Source organism: Triticum urartu, chromosome 4, assembly GCF_003073215.2.
Source record: "Triticum urartu cultivar G1812 chromosome 4, Tu2.1, whole genome shotgun sequence".
Classification (NCBI taxonomy): Eukaryota; Viridiplantae; Streptophyta; class Magnoliopsida; order Poales; family Poaceae; genus Triticum; species Triticum urartu.
In genome coordinates this window covers 502,656,171-502,675,265 of record NC_053025.1, presented here as the reverse complement: position 1 = coordinate 502,675,265, position 19,095 = coordinate 502,656,171, and the positions used below count along the sequence as shown (strand labels likewise).

The window sequence follows — 19,095 nt, the reverse complement described above, 5'->3', positions numbered from 1 at the left end:
AGTTGATAATGATAGTGCAACTTATTTGTGGCACTGCCGTTTGGGTCATATCGGTGTAAAGCGCATGAAGAAACTCCATACTGATGGACTTTTGGAACCACTTGATTATGAATCGCTTGGTACTTGCGAACCGTGCCTTATGGGTAAGATGACAAAAACACCGTTCTCCGCATTCGCCCGGCGCTCCTATCGACCCCGCTGTCCCACGCCAGCCAAGACGAAAAGGATGGGGAGAAGCCTCGCCGCCGGTCAGGCTTCGCCCGGCGGTGCTGCGGACGGCGGCGAGGAGGGAGAGGGGCGGAGGAGGTGCGAGACGCGGCGGCTAGGGTTTCCCCCTGGGTCGCCCGCAGGGGCAACACGAGGGGGCGACCTCTGAAACCGCGAAGTTTTCCCCTCTTAACATGAGGGGGCGAGGGGGCGCCTGCCTCCTCTTGAAAGGGCTATTTTTTTCCTTTTTTTTGAACACTTGTTTTTTTCAATTGTCTGGTTGCCTCCGTCCTTGGGATTTGTCAAAATTAATGCAGACGCGGCTGTCGCACGTGATGGTAGTTATAGAGCAGCAGCGGTGGCATGTAGAGATCACTCTGGATTTTTTTCTGGGAGCTTCTTCGGTCACACTCAAATTTGTTTCAGAACCAACAACACTTGAAGCCTTGGATGTTTGTGAAGGACGGGCAATTGCAGAAGATCTTTACGTTCATAAAATTCATATTGTGACGGACTGCAGAACGGTGGTGAATGACATCAAGGAGGATTCGTCGTCGGAGTATGGTGCCATAGTACGTGAAATAATAGAACGATCTAGGGGTTTTACTGTCTGTAATATTATTCATTGGTTTAGGAGCTCAATTTTGAAATGTGAAGGATAGGAGTCAATCCTATGAAGAAATAGGAATCCGTTTCTATGAACCAAAGAGCTCTACAGAAAAAATTCCTATAAAAATCATATCCTATAAAATTCATCCAAACTAAAGTAGGCCTTAATAGAAATGGTGCGAGGAGAACATTCCCCGCCAGCCTTGGAGCACCCTCACGCCACCTCACACCACAATGTTACGGTGTGGCCCATTTGATTGACCTAGCTGCGACCGGAGGTCAATCATCCATGTGTCGGCATCAGGAAGCACGCTGCAGGCTAGATCTTGACTGTCCCTTCCCCCAAGCTCGCTCCCCGCGGTATGTGCTCTCCTTCGGTATGCTCCCACACCAGTGGAAGACCAGTCTCCCATTGCCCCATGCCAAAAGGAGCTGACTGACTTGGTGGACACCGCTCGTCTCCCACCAGCGGCCAGCGGGTCATGCACCGCCACGAGGCGTGAGTGGCCACGCTCGAATGCTCTGACGGGCCGTTCACATGGTGAGACAGGGAGCGCCAGCCGCAATCCCTCTGACCGCATGCGCTCGGAGGATCTTCCTAGCCTCCTGGATGACAGGAGGAGAGGCAAGGATGCGTGCATCACCATCGAGCGTCGCAGGCACAACCGCAGCATGGACAAAGATCTTTTATGAATGAGTATTCATCCACCAACAGTTGAAGATCCGCTTGGACAAACGAGCGACGGAAAGGGGGAGGCCAAGATAACACACCGAGAACTCCTTCATCAGGCACACAACATATCGCGGCGTCTTCGAAAGTTCACCACGTCGCAACGAATGAGAGATGCCGATCTCTTAGCCAGGTTACAGTGTAAGCAAGAGGCATCCTCGAACACCCCCTGAGACGCCCTGCCATCGTAGCCTCGTGCACATCCGGCCGAGTCAGCAGCATGTCACGACCCCGGATCAAGTCGTAACAAATCGATACAGATCAATGGATACAAGTGCTCCCTGTGTATGAATTAATTCATCAAACTAGGATTCACCAAGTGGATAAAATTGAGATAAAAGAATCAAGGATGGAAAGCGCACATAATTTTGGGTAGAGTAGCCAGAGGAGATACTTGTATGGAGACGAGGGAAGGAAGAGGAGGCGAGGAAGAAGAAGACTTGAAATTTGTTATGTTATGTTCGATCCTCTCCCTACTTGTCTCTTGTGTGTTTTATCCTTCGTACACAAAGACTATTGACTGGGCCGGGCCCGGGTGCAGCAGCCCATAACGCAAGTGCAGCCCGGGTAATCACCACATCATCAGCATAGTCAGAGAGCCCGTGCCTATGGGTGTAATTAAGTGTGCAGGATGCTGGCTCATTCGTGATTACGGCTCTCGATTCTAACCTAGCCGCCGCTGCCGCCATAGCTTCGGCCCCCTTCTCTTCTCTGTCCGACGGCCTCGTTGACAGAAAGAGGAGTGGGGCCCTGTCCATCCGTCTCATTTTTTGTTAGGTTTTTTCTTTTCCGGCGATATTGATGACGTGGTGGCGACGATGGCGTGTTGAAATAAGGTTTCTTCGGGCTTTCCCTACTTTGACGACGTTTGATCTGGTGTCGACAAAGAGTCTGTGGGAGTTTATGTCCTTAGATCTGTTGGTTCCCTTCAGATCTTGAGAGGTCGTGTGTCTTTCGAGGAGAACTTATGGTTGACTATTGGTGTGGCGACTTCGACATCTTCTTCTGTGTTTTTTTGGCTTGGCCCGGTTTCTCCAACCCTCTGTGCTGATGGTGATGGATTGCAAGCCTGCTCTGCGTGGGTTATGCTCCAGTCGATGTCGTTTCAACGATTTCTAGATCTCGTCTCAAGGGTCGAGTGGCTATTGCGGTCTTCAAGCCTGGTATGGCGAGGGCATTCGCAGGTGTCGCCTTTCTTCGCTGTTTGTTCAGTGCAATTTTCAATCTCCGGCGGATGACCTACAATCAAAGGAAGAAGAAGACTAGTATGATTTTTAATATATTTTTATTCTGTACTGGTCGTTCTACATCCAGTTGGCCTTTGCTTTCCTCGATATTAGTCAAATTTAAGATGCCCCTTAGATGTCTTTATTAAAAAAAAAAGAGCCTGTGCCTAATACCTCAAGGCGGCACCTCTTCCACCTTCCTGAACAAGGCCGCCAGAACATCCGTAACCACTACGAACATGAGGGGAGACATGGGATCCCCTTGACGTAGCCCAGGGGCATGCCAGAATTGATCCCCTGGTGAGCCATTAATCAACACTCGCGTGCTTGCCGTAGAAAGATGCAGAGCAAGCCGAGCGATCCACTTGGGGCTAAAACAGCGGCAGCGAAGAAGTTTCAGAAGGAACGAGCGATTGTACCTTCATTTCTAGGGACTAAACTTCTAATGTTCATGAAAACGTAATGCTGCCTAAATTAGATATACATGCCTTGCTCAGAATTGAAGGGCCCCACGTAGATAAAAGGGACGAGCATTGGAGCATGACCAAGTCCTCTTTCTTTTCTTCTTAAAAATGTCGATCTGACATGGCAAAAAACCTACTTTCAACTCACAGAATATACAAGGTATCATTACCGTGAATTGCAACAACTAGCTAAATTGTTAAAATCCCCATCATGTGATCCAGGCCTGGCTGAGGAGCTCCTCCCACGACTCCCACTTTCACATTATGCAGCAGTTGCTGGAGGCAGCGCCTTGTTGCAAGGTCATCCTGTGTTTTTCACAACATATATTTTTTAAATTTTAGCAGTCAATAAATATATATATTTGATGGCAACTCCAGACTTGTCATTTTTGTGATGATAATGGAAAGGTAATGACCAACGGGTTGACATGACTCACGACAAGGTACATCTCGACCATCCCATCTTTCAACACGTCAGGGAGGATGATTTGCAATGCAGCGCATGCCCTGCGCATGATTGGCAAAGGATAAAATTGGTGCATGTGAATCAAAGATAGACGCAGAATCATCATGTAACACACAGATGGAAGCACGAACCTGGCATCAGCTGATAACCCGTGAAAACACCGGATAACGTGCTTGACCAACTTTGCGGGATCACGCTGAACAGAGGCCACAGCAAGCAGACGCTCAGAATTTACCATCTGCGCTAAAACCTGGACCACAGCAAGCAGACGCTCAGCGTTGGTGCAGATGTAACACAATCCAAGATCATCAGAGATAATCCTTTGGACAATGAAGATAGCCACCTGCGTATAAACTTCACTAAATCAGTGTAACTGAAGTTGACGGCGGTGCTTGTTTAGAAGTATAACCTTGTTGCCTAGAATTCAACTTCGAATTCCACCTAGAAAGCCTGAACAAATCTTAAGTTCATGTTCAACTTGTGTGGTTTATACAGTGAGACATGTCACAGGAAAGTTGGCATATTTACATTTCGACAACGTTATAAATCGTCAGGTTCAAGTGGTAACTGATAAAACCTTATGATCGTCAGATACTGAAATTAGCAGCAAGAATAGTTGCTGGATTACCAAATAACTTCTTTTGAGGCCTCTTACGATAATCCATCCATTGGGTTTATTAACTGTAAGGTGGTGTTAGGATCCCACTAGAACAAGCCTGTTTTCTGACAAGATACTATGGATAATGTACGGTCTAGCTTACATTCTGGACCTGACCAAAACGTGAACTGATGGTAGTGTAATATTCCATATACCCTTCAGACAAAAAACATTAAAGAAGTTTCACCTTTGCTAGTGCTAGATCTATAGAGCGATCAGAAAATGAGGATTGTTGTAGGTGAGGACTGAGATGCTAGGTACATACGGTTTTTGACAGCTCATGGCCGTTCTCCATGCAAAACAGGCATGGAGGAATTATTTCAGTTCTCAGTAGAAACTCGACAACTCCAGGATCATTGGTCTGCATGTATCACAAGGTAAATCAGTTAGATTTCACTTGCATAGTAGCTAGTATTGATGAACACATGCAGATACAATCATCACCTTCTCTTATAATCAAGTTATAAGATTAGTTATGTTTTCGTTCCACATAAGGAAGCCCCATCTTTATAGTTCCAATAGCCAAGTTTGGAATAATAACAACATGAATATCCATTGACGCGGTATTACAGAATTAGTACTCTTATCCAGAGTTGGATATACATTATAATGAATTTACTAATTCATGTAAACTTCCATATGTAGGTTACCTTAACAAGAGCGCCTATAACACCCAAGCTGGCAAGCCGCAAGTGCTCAAGAGGTCTTGTGTTGGTTTTCGTAATCATGAAGGGATACATGAAGATTGGAATATTGGCTGGAAAAAAAGAACGAAGAAGAGAGTAAGTGAATAGCCAGCAAGAATAATATAGAAAAAAACATTACAAATAGTTGGGGTGTGGGTTGGAGGCAGTGCACTTCCAGAGTGTAGGACAACTTTGATAAGCTAAAGGATGTGCTTGTTTACCGTTCAAGAAAAGCATCCTTGTCTTGGGGTGTGATGCAATACACTGCAAAAGGATTTAAAATGACAAAAAATAAAACTTAGACACATCAACGACAGCATCAACTTAACCAGCTTAAAGGGATCAATCCTCAGAGCGGATTTTCTGATTTTGGGTTCATATGAACCCAATATGATAATTTAGGGAAGAAACATAGCATGACTTTCAGAAAATTGTGAAAAAGAGCCAAGCATGTAGAGAATAGATCACACACATAAATCTTGTTAAGCAAATGATATTCTGCGAGCCAAGGAAAAAATCGCAGAATTTTCTATATGTGTGTTAAAAGTAAGTCCAGATCATAAATGATTTTAAATTTTACTGAATTTTACATATGTGTGTTTTTGCTTGTTCTCTACATGGATCGGTTTTTATAAAGAATTTAGGAACTTAGAGATTTAATTGATCGTGAACTTCTAGTTATTTGGCTCATATATGAGCCAAGATGAGTGGCTGCATGCATGATGCATCTCCCAAATGCAGAGGCCGGGGTCATCCTCCTTTTCCAAAAAAAAATGAGCCAAGATAAGAATATCGTTTCTTAGGTTAGAACCTTATAAACAGAACGGACTTCCCGGTTCTGCTTTTTCTTAGTATGCAAGACAACAACAAAACTTTCTTCTTTATCCTGAACCTCTCTTATCTTAAAAAAATAAATCAAAATGTACCTGAAAGAGAGCAAGTGCGTCGCAGGCTCGGTTTGATGCACCTGGTGATAAAGTTGGAGGATCAAGTGCAGGATAGATCGGCACGATTTCCTGCATTTGTTTCCAGATTGCCAAAATATAGCAAGTTAGAAAGCTCAGTTGAAACCTCGGCAAATTTGAAGGACATAACAGAAGAAATAAAGTACACACACATTTTCAGGAACAGATCATCAATTCATAAAAAAACATTAAGAATAAGTAGGCTCAAAGCTTCTCATTCTTTTTTATTCTTAATTTAAGCATGCCATAAACATAGAGGACAAATGAATTAAAAACATATACCTGAAGTAGAGCAGCAATAGTACCAAACGAGTGCCACAACAGTGGGGCCAACGCATCTTGAAAAATCTCCTTTTTCTGGAAAAAGTTAATGGAAGGTTTACTTATAAGAAATAGTATTGCCTCGCAAAATGCATTAGTTGTTAATGACTGAGCATGCAATTAATCTGCAAGTTCTTAGTTCAGCATAAATTTTTAGGGGAAAGTTGAGCATAATTGTTCTGAATTAGCTACAAAAGAGCCGTTGATAAACTACTTGTTAGTAAGTTATAAGTTTTATAAAACTAGCTCATCAAAACAACCGTATTGGCGATGAATGCATAAATTGATTTTCATACCCTAGCAACTCTACATCTATATAAGTGTAGACACAGTATAAAGTTGACATTGTGCTTGAGCTAATCTATAAGCAAATAGATTTGTTCCCGTAACGATGCCCTTGCGCATAGTGCTGCTAACATGCTGATCAAATTGATTATATATATACAACAATAGCTAGCAGGCGCTAAGGCCTTGTACAATTAATGCCAGGTGCTTAAAAAAATAAATCAGATTTTTTTGAAGCATCAGTGTCTATTTTTAGAGAAGAGACGTCTAATTATGCATCTGCCCTGTACAAATAAGTATCAATGCTTAAGAAAAATCTGATTTATTTCTCAAAGTATCTTTCTTAAACACCTTTGCATTGTACAAGGCCTAAAATCCTAGAAAGACAGTGCACGTGACGGAACCTTAGAGATGACCAATAGGGCGTGCTCGCGCAGCGCAGGGTCGCAGAGGTCGAGCACCAGCTGCTCCGCCGACTCCAGGTCCCTGCCATTGCCTTCCTGCACGACGGCAGCGCCGCCGGCGATCGGCGAGGGAGACGCCCTGATGGAGGGGGGTACGGCGAGGGAATGCTGCAGATTCGCCGTCGCCATCGCGAACGCACCAACTGCAACCGGCACTGCACGAGAGCGGCGAAACAGCGATCGGCCCAGCCTTCAGCAATGACCTCGATCGCTTTTTTTTTTGTGACGAACGATTGCTTGCACGAGAATAGGAGTTGGAATTGGATGGAATGACCCAAACGGATTAGGATGGATTTATTTGCTGAAAGCACGGGGACGGTAATTCGGATCTCTTCTCCAGTCAAACCTTTGAGACAATATTTATCAAAACAAAAATGTTATTAATCTAAAAGAAAATGTTATTGGGAATGTCACAAATCTCGCTGCCCCGCGTGAATGCCTCATTGACCGTCTGATGCGTCGCACCAATCTTGGCGCAGAGAAGAGGTGACACGTCAGCTCTGAAACTCGTTCGTAGAACACAAAAGCAGCTCTCAGTCCTATCGAAACATACCTGCCCATTGCATTGGCTAGTGCCTCAAGTCTCCACCCGGGAGGCTTGTATTGGATCTTAGTTTCTCCTCTCTTTTTTTCTTTTTACTAGATGGCAAAAATATACAACTTTTAGTTTTAGATACATGGCAAAAAAATTAAAAATATACATGAAAAATTTATAATTTTTGAACTTCTCAAATGGCAAAAAAAAAATTGTAATGTTCATGTGTCTAGTTGCTTTGTACCCATGGCCAGTTTTAGATAAATTTTCTCTTGATCCTATGGCAAATTAATAACATTGTTGTCTCCCAAACATGTTAATTTTAAGTCTTTTTGTAATGCTCTCATGGAAATGTTATCACTTATTCATGGCGATTTAGGAAATCTTTTTCTACTTTTTCACATGACAAATTTATTTTTAATAACATGTCAATTTTTTTATCATGGCAATTTCCTGTGTGTGATTTTTATGCTTTTGGAAACAAAAATATAAAGCATGGAAAATTCCTCGTATGTCTTTTTTTAACTATAATATGCAATGCCATGTATGATCCTCCTTGTCCGCTGTACTGTTTTGTTGGTTTCTTCTTTTTTACCATGACCTTTTTTGCCATGTAGGTATTTTAAATTTAAGAATTTTTAGCATGTGCTTTTTATAAACAGTTTGCATCTTTTTCGAATAGGGTCAGATCTATTATAAAAATTCATCAGAAGTATAAAATGCCTAAAACTTAATAAAAAATGCATCGACATTTTAAGGCCACCAAACAACCACTAATACCGACATAACGAGCCACCGACGCGCCGCTATGGCGCCTCCTACCGTAGCCGGCTTGACCTTGTCGATAACAGCCGGAAAGTCTTCGTGCACGTGTCCCTAAGGACCAGCGCCCTCGAGGCGTAGTCATTGTCGTTGAACTCTTACATAGATCTGAAGCACCAGACATCAAATCTCATCACATGACGAGAAACTCCAACCTCGCCACCCAAAGAAAACGGCAGGAATCTACAACATAGCTCCACGAACTACATCCAAACGGATGAACTTGAGGGGCGTCGAAGCCCGGAAGACAAAACTCGAAGAAGGATGCCGCCATGATCAAAGACGCGGCGGCAACGGCTCTTTGAAGATGAAATAAGATTCTCCATGTCTAGCCGCCTGTCCCGGTGGTGCTTCTATCGTCATTAGAGGACGTGTGAAGGTGTGCTTCCGGTGGATCTTGCGCGATTCGGTATTTGTCTTCGGGTGATCTACTTCGATCCAGTCTTCACTCGTGTGCGTTCGTGTATCTACAGATTGAATCATACTAATCTACGCTTCTCCTTATCGGCAACAACAATTACTTTTATGGTGTGTTGGTATTTTGAGACCTTAACATAACAACTTCCCGACTGGCAACTACAACAAGATTTTTCCCGGCTTCAGTGAGGGAGGAGCGACGACAACAACGCGTCTTTGGCTTGATCCAATGGTTGTAGTTGTCGTTAGGTGGTTTACAGACATGAATGTAATTTTTATTGCTTCTTATGTTCTTTGAACTATGGTTTTTTATGAACAGACGGAAAGTAAAAAAAATAGTGTCCACACCGGGAGAAAAAAGGACAAGTGTGACAAAAAAAAGAGAAAAACATGGTGTTGTATTTGCAATTTTCACGGTGCCGCCGCTTCCGCCTCACCGGAGCGGGGGTTCTCGCGCGCGGCCGCGGGCTCCTGGCCGCTCGGCGCCCGTCGCTCATCTACGGCCTAGCAGGTAAGGCACCTCCTCCCATGCCGGTAGAGATCTGCTTCAGCACTTGCATATTTGATATGTATTCGTGCGTATTCCAAAAAAAAAATTCGATCTGTTCGTGTGACAGTTTGTATTTCGGAGAAGTTTTACTGCCAATTTCTCTGATATAAACACTCAAAAAAAAAATCTCTGATATAAAGGACCCAATTTGACCAGTCTACTTTCAGTTGGTGTGCTCCGAGATTAATAGTCGATCGAAGGCTCTGAAGCTTCTACTTAGGTATTTGATGGGACGATTTTGTATTTTCATATTAATCCTCTTCGGGGGCCTAATATTTGGTAGATTTAATCGTCGGAAATACAAGCAATTGCAAGGAGAATATAATTTTGGTTTATAACAAAGTAGCAGTTGATGGGCAAAACGACCAGACAGTTTGAACCTCAGTTGCCCAGCTTTGCCTTGCCCAAAATCTAGGCTAGGAAGAGAACCAAAAATGCCATGAAGTAGAAAAGTATGAAATTTCAGAGAATTAACTCACAATGCTGGATGGTTAGAAACCGTTAGGTATGGGTAATTACCAGTGTCAACTCTCAATATTGGCTAGCAGATGAGATGTATTTGCTTGATTAGGATGTTGAGCACAATAACTGCAATTCATAGGGATGCAAGCAGTGGCCTGCTTGTCCTGCAAAACTATGCAACTAGTGTAGTAGTGGGTGGCAAAATTAGCACTGATAGGGTACGAGATATGCACGCACTTTCCTTGCTTGCACCCCTGGAAACCATGATACTTCTGTTAGATAGTTCTACCTGTCTTACAAGATCATATCTGTCCTAGTATCCCCGCAGTTAGCTGTATGTTAAACTCATGGTGTTGTTCATCTTATCTTTGTATCAGTGTTCCATTGGGAGAAGCAATGTCTGGAGTAATAACTAAGTTTGCTGTTACATCGATGTTCATGTGGATGCCCCAGTTGCAATTATGTGTGGGTTCTGCCACCAGATTTTTCCAGGTTTGCTTGTTGTTCCTTTCATGTTACTATGTTCTTCATCTTTTCTATGGAAGTGAAGTGCATACGTTTGCAAGGAAACAACATCTCACTCCTTTGTCAGGTATTAGTCACCTTTCATCCTCAGCGCAAACTCTGGCCAGTGGGTTCCTTGCTGTCATATCGGTTAATATTGTGATTGGCTTCTACATATACTCTGCGATGAAGGAGGCTCCCCGCCAAGAGCCACAACCTGATGCACCTTCTCAGCGAATGCTAAAGCAAGTATTAACCAGCCAGCATCTTCTCAAGTGAGTTATGATTCCAAGGGGAAGGGGAAGGGGAAGGTGGAGTAGGCAGGAACACAACTTGACTTGGGTTTTCTTTCCAGTATACACATGTTATTCAGAATCAGTTGTGTCATGTGCATAAGGTAACATCACAGCCTTTCATTAGATGCACTGCTGTCAATTTTGAGAAGTATGAAGCCAGAACCTAATATTCCGTATGTTTAACTTTGCGCTAGCCTGAACTCATGGTGAAGCAATGTGTCCTTGCTAGAGGAGTTTGTTTGCAAACCTTAACTAGTGAATTTATATTTTCTCCCTGAAACAACTATCTCTCATATCATTGTTGTGTATTCTTTCGGTGACTGGCCGCTGTTGAATATATTATGTTGATTTTCATTGGAAGGGAAAGATTTATCTTGTACTTGCTCTTAATTTGCCTTGTACTCATTTTGTCACCAGAGAGCCATTTCATTGTCGCTTGTTTTCCCTCCACTTTTGCCAAATGGGCACATCTTATAATTTCTGCTTTCTGACATGTTTATATGAATTTGGCTTTTAAATAATTTCTAGTCTTAATCTGAGTTTACATGTTTCCTATGCTCGCTGTCCTGTTAGAATTGGCCAATGAGCACTTTTCATTTTCACGAAGTTTTCACACCTTTGGTGCAACAAAAAGAAGGAAGTTTTCTAAATAAATAAATAAATTAGAAGATATTCTGAATAAAATGGTGTAGTATGAAACAGAGAAATTCCACAAGAATCTCTGACTACAAATCTACAATATACATTCAAATCCAGCGTCATAAGGGACAGTGATGGACTGATCTTTTACATGAATAAAGGGACGGAAAATGGAAACAACCATAGTAGTTATAGAACATAGATTCAAATCAAAGTAGAGACACAAACATCCCTTCTTTTTGTATTGTTCCCAGTCCCATTACATCAGCACCAACCTTCTTATTTTAAACAGCCTTTCCTCAAAACACCACAAACTGCATTTGTATTTTTTTATAGGCACAAATTGCTTTGCTGTACAAGCGAGAATAAAGAAACGGAACAACATAGCCTGCTGGTTTTGTTGTTCAAACAATCTCCCAAGTTGAAGAATATTGCAGAGAGGCATACATGTTCTTAGAAATAAATTACCATGTTGCACCTGTATGAAACAAAGAAAGGAACGATTTTAGATCCAAAGAATCTCAGGTGTAATTTTTGGTCCTGTGTATCCCTTGAACCATAATCTTACAAATTTCCGATAATTGTCAAGCAATGGTAATATAATTGTTTTAAATTCCAAGAAATAGTAATATAATTGTTTAAAATTCCAAGAAATAGTAATAGAATTGTTTAAAAGTACAATATATGTCTGCAAATACTTTTCTCGGAGTGTCTGCAAACACTAGAGGAGATCACTTACCAGTACATGATAACTGTTTTCACCCTTGTATTTGGCTTCCTCTTGCAAACGAAATTCCTTAGTTTCCCCTGTTGCCACCCTGAGTACTCTCTGCATTCGAAGCATCCGCCTTTTTGTCATCCAAGTTCTCCAAATCCATGTCTTTGTGATGTTCACTGCGCTGAACTCCACAGTCTCCATTCGCATCAAATACTACAGCTTGTGGCTTTGTGGCATCATGTCCCTGCTCATGTGGAGCGCTTGAATGTGGCTTGTAATTTGGATTCTGCTCCTTGTTCTCTTTGCCAGCATCGCTGGTCACTTTACTTCTTGTCGCCCACAGGTGATTTCTCACAGGACGCTCCTTTCTAGCAGCAGCAGTTCTCACTCTTGGGCTGTCAGGTTGTTTAATGTTTCTCGTCTTCTCTGCAGGCTCGGTGTCCGAATTAGGTTGCTTCAGCACCTTCCCTCCCACATCCGCCCTTGGTTGGGATGTTGGTCTTCTCTTGTCAACAATGCCTTCGAATGAAGCCAGTTGCTGTGACATTCTGGGTGTGCTTGGCTGTCTTGGTTGAGATGTTGATCTTTTCGGAGTGCCTCTCCTATTGGCATCACTGGCAGGTGTGTTGGGCTTTCCATTTCTCATGTCCTCTTCCAAAGATTTCAGTCTCCTTTTGAGTTTATCCTTTGAAAGAATTAAAGCAATAGAAGTTGAAACAACAATGTAAGAATTGAGTGCTCATGGTTGCTCGGGATAGTCTTGCAGAATTTCTTACATTAAGTTGGGCTTCCACCTTTGCAGACCTCTCTGCTATGGCTATCTTGTCGCGCAGCCGTTGTATCTCTCCCTGGATGATCGATATGACATATTTAAATTTAGATAATGGGATTGCAGCGGCATTATGTATGTGCTCACTCCCTTTTTTCTGTACCTGCAGGAGTCTTCGTTCTTCCAGCCACCTCTTAACCGGCATCAATTTATCAGCATCGTCCTTCCATTCGTTTGCTGTTGTTGTCGCCACACGGTTGACGTAGACTTTAGCTCGAGCCAGCTCCCTCTCGAGCGTCTTCTTCTCCTCCTAAAAGTTAAAGATCGTTATGGAACAAACTAGAATGGGATCGACCCAAACTTCTGAACACTTACATCGATCTCACTTACATTCAATCTGGTAGCCTGGTTCTGGTAGAAGTGCACAGCGTTGGCAACGTCTCTGCTGGCAAGAATGGACTCCTCAAGCTCACCAACGGTGTGGGTGAGCTTCTCAATTTCCAGGACCTTCTGCCTGTTGCTCTTCTCCAAAAGCATGTTCTCCTCCTGCAGGTTCAGGCAAACAAGAAAAAAGGTTCAGTTATGCAAGTTTTATTGTATAAGAAAAATGAGGTATGGCTGCCATGTCGATAATGGATTGTTGTGTGCACATACGTGGTAGATCTCCATCTGTTTCTTCAGCTCAATATTCTGGTTCTGGACATCCTCTACAATCAGCGCTCTCTCGAGTGCGCTACGCAGAATGTCCCCAGCCTCAACGAACGCCGCCTCATTGAGCTTCAGGTGCCGTTCAAGCGCCTTTTTGTCATCCTGGAGCACCGCAATCTGACAAGAACCAAACGAGCAACCACATGTAAGCATGATATGCAGCTATGGAGGTCTTGTTAATCACTCTGCTCAAATGGTGACGAATCAAACTTCACATGTGTGCACCTCATGCTTGTACTTCTTGATGTCAGACTCCAGGGGCCCTATGATGGCATCAAAGGGAACCACTTCCTCATCTCTCTGGGCCGAGTGGATCCTCCTGAGCGATGCCTCAGCAGCGAACTGTGCAGACAACGCTTCCTTGCGCTCATTGCATAACCTTTTCACATCCAGATTCTGTCATATCAAATTGAATTTACCCGTCATGTAACCGGAAAAGGAAGAAGAATGGAGCTAGTTGATTTGATGTCAAATCAAATGAGCTACGCAAGTACTCCATCCATTCCTAAATATTTGTCTTTCTAGAGATTTCAACAACTGACTACATACAGAACAAAATGAGTGAATCTACACTCTAAAATATGTATATGTACATCCGTATGTGATAGTCCATTTGAAATCTCTAAAAAGACAAATATTTAGGAACGAAAGGAGTAAGTACTAAGCAACCTTCTGTTCAAGCTGCTTCTCCAGGATGCTCAGCTTCTCGTCCTGTTTCTTCAGCTCCTTGCTCAGCTGAATGCAGACGTCAGGTAAAGTTAAGTCCAGGTTGCATCCAGTTAGCAGTGTACAAGTTAACTTAACTTGCTAACTTAAGCTCAGAAGAAACAGAGCGCAAGTTAACTTGTAAACAACTCAAGGAAGCTGACCAGTGAAGCAAATTATACCTCAGCAATGGCCTTGTCCTTCAGAGCTTCTGTCACCTTCAAACCTTTTATTTCACTGTGTGTGTGTCCTAGTTCTCGTTCCTTTTCTGCAGGAACAGACGGCAGTTGTTATACGAGCATCATATTTTCTTTTCTCCTTCCATGAATATTCTTTTCTAGAAGACAAATATTTTGGTGGAAAACATTACGGGGTGTAAAGCCTCCTCGGAAAGCTTATATAGAAGAAAAAGTAAGTAATTATTGCTCCTTTCACTTTTGGGCGAAAAAGTTAGCTTGTTTCTCCTATTGTTCGGAGTGAAACAGAAGTTATTTGAATCAGCATATAGTGGTTGAATGAGACGGGTGACAGTAACAGCTTTGAACAAGGAGGAGTCTTGGTGAAAAACATTGCCTGCTGGAGTACTATTTATTGCAAGTTTGGCATGGAATTCCTTAAGAAACATGTTAGGTGAATCCACTATTAACGGAAAAGTTTGAAACAGGAGGCTTCATGTGCCCATTCAGTTGTCAAAAAAAGTTGTGTAGGTTATGCGAGTCAGCTCTGTGCTCAGAATAAAAAGGTTCATCACATTTAAACCGAATGGCAGTAGAAAGCAGCAAGATTACTTAGCACTGTGCACCTTACAGTTCACACAGGTAACAGAACAGAAACAGCGCCCTGTACTGTCGGCACAAGTGTCTGGCTTGAATATCTGGTGACGATTAACCTGCAGAGTGCAGTTTCAGTGCTAACCAAAATCTGCACCCTGCCAACTATGCCTACTATAAATTATTAATTCTCGGTCATGCTGACATCCTACCAACCGCAAGCATGTTAGAAATTCTATTGTTTTGTCACACCTGTATCTTAGAATCTGGGCAATTTCTTGTAGCCTACTTTTTGGTGGTCCCCGTCTAATTTTGTCCCGGCTGAAGAAAAACCAGATATGCCGAGACCCAAGAACACGCCTTAGAAAGACAAATGTTTTATTTTGAGAAGATATCGAACTTAATTTAGCCTGCTTTGCTGTTAATTTGTAAAGTTTTTTTTGAGTTGCATCAAGAATGTAGTAGCCAATTAATAAGCTGGCTTTATGCACGATTTCTCTAAAACCATTTTGAGCATGCAGCATATAGTGTGTCACAAGTCACAAAGCAATACGTGTTGCATAAGTAAATTAATCGTGAGTTATATTATACTCCTATATGGTGGTACTTAGGCCAAAAAATCAAAAAATCTGCTCCCTATTTACTAAGAAGTTCAACACCTCACGTCCACAGCTATATGTGTACTGCTGCACTTATGAGATCATTTGGATACATATATACTCCCTCCTTTCCGGTTTATAAGGCTCAATTCAAAAATCTCATCAACCAAGGTAGATGATGAGTGGTGAAATATTTTTTATAGTTTGCAAAAGCACCCAATTAATGTTCTTGTTTTCCTTAAAAAATTATGTTTACGAATGCATTAATTACAATGCATGCATGCATAAAGTGCGTCAATTTTCTCTTAATACTTGCATACAATGATTTAATGCACCTTGAAGTCTGAACATGTGATGGGAAACAACCAAATTGAGCCTTATAAAATGAAAAAACTAAAATTTTGAGATAAGTCCTATAAACCGGAAAGAAGGGAGTATGTAAACCAAGTTTCCTCTCGGATTAGATACTTGAAAGTGAAATAGACAAATAACTAAGAAAAACGTATCTTGTTTAATTAGCACTCACACAACCACACAAGCAAAGTTGCACCACGATAATATACAAAAGTTCATGTCGTAGGTTTTCGTCAATCAATAACATAACACACACGCATGCATGCTCACAGGAACTAAGTAAGCTTGGTTCAACCAGAACCTCTCTGATCCCAGGAGGTTTTGGTCAACAAACATACTCCTACAACACTTGCATGCCTCTTAATTCGATTCAAATATGCATGGGTGCCTACTGCCCAGCCACTTCTTTTGCTTGGCAACATGGTACCCATATTAATTAATATGCATGGGCAAAGCCCCAGTTCACCATGCATACATGCACCGTTGCACTTCGAGCTGGTCTCAGCCTTGTGAGGTGCATATATGTATGCTCCTGGATTATCAAAGCCAGAGTAGCTAGATGATGGAGCAAACCTCTGAGGAGATTCTCCAGCCTGTTGAGCTCGTCGACGACGGGGTCGGCGTGGCCATGGAACATCTCCCTGCCGCCATGGTCGACCTCGGATCCCAAGCTACCCATGTCTCTCTCTCTCGGCCCTCTCTCTTGGAACCTGCAGGTAGGTACGTACACACACACACACACCTAGCTAGCAAGGCTAGCTACGGAGAGGCTAGCAGTTTCTCGGCCTACGTACTGCCGGCCGGGGAGAAAGAAAGGGTTAAACGGGGAAGACACGGAAGCGTTGCTGCACACGAAGAGTAGTGGGTGGGTTTGGTTGGGATTTATGGTGCTCGACCGATGGTGCTGGCTAGTGTGTCTTGAGGAGCACCCCATTGTCGCCCCGCGCTTTGGGGTTGCGCGCGCGCGCGCAGGGCGAGGTTGACTGGGGGAGGGAGGGGAGGAGTGCGGTTGAAGAGACCGGAGATGGCACGCACGCCCGGGCGGGGCCGGGGACGAGGCACATGGAGCCGCGCCCTGGAGCCGGCTTACCGCAGCGCGCGCGCGGAGCTGGCACGAGAGCGACACACGTTTCTGGCGACCCTTTCCACGGCCGGGGTAGGGTGCACGCGGTTGATGGGTCCAACTGTTGCACTGCATTGCATAGTTTGGTTCACATGTCCGGGTGTTGTTTGCGTATAATTTCTGCTGGAGAAATGAAGACCCCCCCCCCCCCCCCCCCCAATTGGATGGTGTATATATGGCCATGCGTTTCACCAACTTTAAAAGGGTACAATGCTGTAGAATCATGCAAAACATGCATACAAAATTCTAAAAGGAAAATCACAACCTTTTGAAGTGTGAAAAATGAAATTTGAACATCAGATACACATCCATCGGAGGAATAAAGTTCATCCGGTTCTTCAAGAAAGGAAAAAAGAATGAAGTTCATCCCTGGTCTGAAGCCTCACAACCCGCATAGCATGGGGTTTTCAAGATGAACCAACCGCAATTATTTTTCATGACACATGATGCATATCAACACAAAATTTCAACGCTCGTGCATATTTTTAAATAAAAATTTCATTTCAACCATTGGGTGGACCGTGGTCAGCCATATATGTGTGATGGAGAGTTGGGGATCATGAAGGAATTTTATGACGGACATGTAAAAATCACCACCGTCTTGAGTTGCCTGTTAAAGACGGTCGTGATATTTGTCGTAGTATCATAAGATTCAACGATTATTGGATCTATTTCAATGCAAAGCCCACATATGGTAGAGATACATAATCAACGGTCTCGATGTGTATGTTTTCGAGGTGCGGTTGTACCATGATCCTATCGCACTAACCCTAAAGCAATCGTATTGATCACGATATCGACAATGTTGGCCATAACCTGATGTCTTCATCTTTGCTCCAAAGAAGAGAAAAGAAGCCAGAGAAAATATCTTTGATGGTCTGGTGATTTATGGGTATATTTTTCCCATCATGTCATTGTCCCCAACCCTCTCGCAATAAGAAAGTACTATAGGTTGTTGTGAGAAAATATCTCCAACTACTATACGGTGGTTTGTACTTTTATGTATATAGCCTTTTCAGTGCATGCTTTTTACGGAATGCGGTTTTCGGGGAAGCTCTTTGAAACCTCTCACTCTTGTGATCCAACACGGAGAGAGCGTGAATTAGGTTTTTGGGAAGCGACTTGCGTGACTGCTCAAGTTCGTCATCACGGGTCGTCTTCCATCTAAGTCGGACGGCGTCGCGCACCGACGTTTCCAACATTGTCTGCTTCGGCCGGTCTTCGCCAACGTTATCCTCAACAACATCGCCTCTAGAACAACCACGGCTGCTTCTTCTACAACCGATCAGTACGTGTGTCGTAACCCGATCCAGTCTTTTATTATGGATATCGTTTCATGTGCGATGCTGCTATACATGGCTTTCTGTTCGTCTAGTATGCTAGATTGTTGCATGCTAATAATACTTTTAATCACGATTTATATTCTGGAGTTAATCACAAAATTGCCTGATTATCCTACGTATTTCGTAAAATTAATGGGCAGTACAATCGGATGTGGTTAGTTGAACGACAATCTTTCTCCGGGCAACACGTTTTCAATGAAGAAAAGAAAAGTGAGGAGCCGTGTTAAATTAATGCGGGGCAATGATAATATCTCCATCCATCTCTTCTCACACACTTCACTGTGGCAGGTCCAGAAGCAGGCAACTGCGTTTCGTAACAGTCACTGAGAACAGATAAAGCGGTTACGTTGACGCACACTAAAGGCCGGGTTAAGCGTGTAACGCCCCATGCCGATGCCGACGAGCGAGGTTAGGAGCCTTCCCTTTGTCGTTTGCATCGCCGCAAAATTACTCCAGACTGGACGAACACTCCTAATGTGTTCCAAATGGCAAATGGAGGCAGCACTACAAGCTAGCATCCATCAGTCTTCAAACTTTAAAGGTAAGGACGGTAGGCTTTGCTTCTCCTATGGAAAAGATCTGACGCTTCCAAGGCACTAAAGAAACAATAAATAAGAATCAGCCTAACACCTAGCTAATCGATCAGGCAGTGTGTAGCTGAAGCTGATTTACTCGTCCAAATTAACCGTTGGACTATATG

General features: G+C 43.1%; 2 protein-coding genes, 1 long non-coding RNA gene and 1 pseudogene across 3 annotated transcripts; 2 read left to right on the top strand and 2 right to left on the bottom strand.

Annotated features, from left to right (window-relative positions):
• Positions 1-3,292: 3,292 nt before the first annotated feature.
• LOC125554830 (CCR4-NOT transcription complex subunit 9-like) lies at positions 3,293-7,210 on the bottom strand. Its single transcript, XM_048718231.1, has 9 exons — positions 7,022-7,210; positions 6,294-6,368; positions 5,973-6,062; positions 5,268-5,310; positions 5,011-5,117; positions 4,626-4,721; positions 3,834-4,045; positions 3,674-3,743; positions 3,293-3,542 (listed from the first exon to the last, which is right to left on the bottom strand). Exons 1-9 carry the CDS (start codon positions 7,208-7,210, stop codon positions 3,426-3,428), a joined length of 999 nt encoding a protein of 332 aa, XP_048574188.1. The 3' UTR covers positions 3,293-3,425.
• A 3,053-nt stretch (positions 7,211-10,263) lies between these two features.
• On the top strand, positions 10,264-10,772 carry LOC125552295 (annotated as a pseudogene).
• A 705-nt stretch (positions 10,773-11,477) lies between these two features.
• LOC125552294 (microtubule-associated protein 70-4-like) lies at positions 11,478-16,807 on the bottom strand. Its single transcript, XM_048715792.1, has 10 exons — positions 16,503-16,807; positions 14,389-14,474; positions 14,171-14,236; positions 13,727-13,897; positions 13,448-13,618; positions 13,184-13,339; positions 12,957-13,103; positions 12,801-12,872; positions 12,046-12,709; positions 11,478-11,784 (listed from the first exon to the last, which is right to left on the bottom strand). The coding sequence occupies exons 1-9, from the start codon at positions 16,606-16,608 to the stop codon at positions 12,104-12,106; spliced, it is 1,581 nt and encodes a 526-aa protein (XP_048571749.1). The 5' UTR covers positions 16,609-16,807; the 3' UTR covers positions 11,478-11,784; positions 12,046-12,103.
• Positions 13,505-14,392, top strand: LOC125552296. Its single transcript, XR_007303500.1, has 2 exons — positions 13,505-13,646; positions 13,753-14,392. It is a non-coding gene; the product is annotated as an uncharacterized LOC125552296 (long non-coding RNA).
• Positions 16,808-19,095: the final 2,288 nt, after the last annotated feature.

What these genes read in the sequence shown, in the direction of transcription:
- LOC125554830 (XM_048718231.1), bottom strand. Translation starts at nt 7,210, where the DNA reads ATGGCGACGGCGAATCTGCAGCATTCCCTCGCCGTACCCCCCTCCATC. An exon ending in CCCTATTGGTCATCTCTAAG is followed by an intron (nt 6,369 to 7,021) that starts GTTCCGTCACGT and finishes AACTTTTTCCAG; the next exon opens with AAAAAGGAGATTTTTCAAGA. An exon ending in ACGCACTTGCTCTCTTTCAG is followed by an intron (nt 5,311 to 5,972) that starts GTACATTTTGAT and finishes ATCCTTTTGCAG; the next exon opens with TGTATTGCATCACACCCCAA.
- LOC125552294 (XM_048715792.1), bottom strand. Translation starts at nt 16,608, where the DNA reads ATGGGTAGCTTGGGATCCGAGGTCGACCATGGCGGCAGGGAGATGTTC. An exon ending in TCAAGAAGTACAAGCATGAG is followed by an intron (nt 13,619 to 13,726) that starts GTGCACACATGT and finishes GGTTCTTGTCAG; the next exon opens with ATTGCGGTGCTCCAGGATGA. An exon ending in AAGAACGAAGACTCCTGCAG is followed by an intron (nt 12,873 to 12,956) that starts GTACAGAAAAAA and finishes TCGATCATCCAG; the next exon opens with GGAGAGATACAACGGCTGCG.